Source organism: Arachis ipaensis, chromosome B02 (assembly GCF_000816755.2).
Source record: "Arachis ipaensis cultivar K30076 chromosome B02, Araip1.1, whole genome shotgun sequence".
Classification (NCBI taxonomy): domain Eukaryota; kingdom Viridiplantae; phylum Streptophyta; class Magnoliopsida; order Fabales; family Fabaceae; genus Arachis; species Arachis ipaensis.
Genome location: NC_029786.2, coordinates 27,639,511 through 27,641,811, shown reverse-complemented (window position 1 = coordinate 27,641,811; position 2,301 = coordinate 27,639,511). Strand labels below are relative to the sequence as shown.

General features: G+C 38.5%; 1 protein-coding gene across 1 annotated transcript; it reads left to right on the top strand.

The window, feature by feature from the left end:
* LOC107627095 lies at positions 997-1,765 on the top strand. The gene is made up of 3 exons (XM_016329959.1): positions 997-1,281; positions 1,405-1,644; positions 1,742-1,765. The coding sequence occupies exons 1-3, from the start codon at positions 997-999 to the stop codon at positions 1,763-1,765; spliced, it is 549 nt and encodes a 182-aa protein (XP_016185445.1).

Sequence of the window (2,301 nt, the reverse complement as noted above, 5' to 3'; positions counted from 1 at the left end):
GTTCATGGAATGTTAGGGGGTTGAGTGGAGATGGAAAGTTAAGCATGGTAAAGGGCTTAAAGAAGAAATATAGACTGAATATGTTAGGATTAATTGAGACTAAAAGGTATGTAATGACGAGATTTGATATAGTGCGGCTTTAGGGGTGCGATAGTATGGGATGGGAATATATTGCGTCTAATGGTACATCGGGTGGGTTTTTGTTACTATGGGATGAAATTAAGTTTAGAAAGAATAATTGCTATAAAAGAGAGAGATGGTTGTGTGTTGAAGGGATTTTATTAAAAAATAATTTTAATTGCACTTTCTTCTTGGTTTATGGCGCTCATACTAGAGATGAGAAACTTGTTGTGTGGGAGGAGTTGAGCTATAATGCTAGATTATGCTAGGTCCCTTGTTACTTTATGGGGGACTTTAATAAGATTATCTAGGTAGAGGAAAGAAAAGGTACTAGTAGCTTAACAGTATCTGTTGACGTATTCAAGAATTGGATACAAGATATGCACTTAGTGGACTTACCCCTTAATGACCATAAGTATATATGGTTTAGAGGTTGTTCATGTGGTCGGATTGATAGAGTGATGGTTAGTCTGGAATGGATTGAGGAGTTCTCAGAGACTCGCCTAAGAGGAGGACCAAGGGGCTTGTCAGATCACTATCCGATGATAGTGAAAAATACAAAGATGAGAGGCGGCCCAAGACCGTTCAGAAACCTAGACTCATGATTTACAAATGAAGGTTTTCTAATAATGGTTAAGGAGGAATATAGGGGCTTAGGGGAGGTATATTTCACAGAAAAATTGAAGGCTTTGAAAGTTTTTATGGGAAGATGGCACAAGGGCAAGTTTGGTGATATGGATAAGAAAATTATGAAGTTTGAGGAAGAGATAATGAAGATAGATGACATAGTATGATGGAACAGTGGAGGCAAGAAATAAGGCATTGGTGACTTGCTGTGAAATATGGTATGTTAGAAAAGAGTTGCACTAGAAACAGATGTCACGATCTCAGCATGCGAAGGACATGGACAAAAACACCAGATACTTTCACTACATAGCTTCTTCGAGGAGGAGGAATAACAGGATTGATGCTCTGGTAATTAATGAAAGATTAGTTAGAAACTCAGCTAGAATAAAGATTGCTATCAGAGGGTTTTATAAGCAACTGTATCATCAAGAGGAGTCTCATGTGGTGAGCTTCAGGGATAGACTGGTGGATATGATATCTGAAGAGGATTCTGTGGCTTTAGAGGTATTGCCGTCAGTTGAAGAGATTAAAGAGGTTGTGTAGGACTGTAAATCATCTAAAGCACCAAGAAGTGATGGGTATAACATGAACTTTATTAAGAAGTATTGGGATGAGATTGAGACTGAGTTTACGACAGCTGTGACTGGTTTTTTTCAGACATTCAGACAACCAAAAGACTCTAATATTACATGGATTGCGTTGGCTCCCAAGTTCACTGGGGTTAAGGAAATCAAAGACCTTTGCCCGATCAGTATGGTTGGATGTGTGTATAAGGTGATTTCGAAGGTGATAGTTAGGAGGATGAGATCAGTGATACCAAGACTGGTTGGGGAGACTCAGAGTGTATTTGTTAAGGGTCGTAAAATACATGATGGGGCACTTATTGTGTGTGAAACTGTGCATTGGCTTAAAATAAGGAAAAAAAAAACTCAAGCTAGATTTTCAAAAGCATTACGATAAAGTCAAGTGGATCTTTGTGGATATCGTTTTGCAGAAGATGGGATTTGGGCGAAAGTGAAGGGAGTTGGTTATGGAGTGTGTCGGCACAACTTCTATGTCGGTTTTGATAAATGGTTCACCAATAAAGTCGTTTAAGATGGAAAGAGGTTTGAGATAAGGGGACTTACTATCTCTCTTTTTGTTTGTACTTGTTGTTGACGTCCTACATAGAATGGTCGGAAATGCAGTTAGGAACAGACGTATATCCCCATTATTAGTTGGGAGAGACAACATAGAATTGTCGCATTTTCAGTTTGCAGATGACACTATGTTGTTTTGTCCGCTAGAGGAGGAGACTATTAAGAAATACAAGAGGCTTCTACGATGCTTTGAGTTGATGTCGGGGTTAAGCATCAATTTTGACAAATCCGATTTGATCTTAATCAATTGTGACCAACAATGGGTGCAAAGTATGTGCAACTTGTTGGGATGCAAGGAAGTGATGCGTGAGCATCTTTCCTATCTTTTCCTAGTGAATTTGCATTCAATTTGTTGAGTTTAATCAAGAATTAATTATCTTTTAGCCACAATAGATGCTACTTTGAGTCTTGTGCA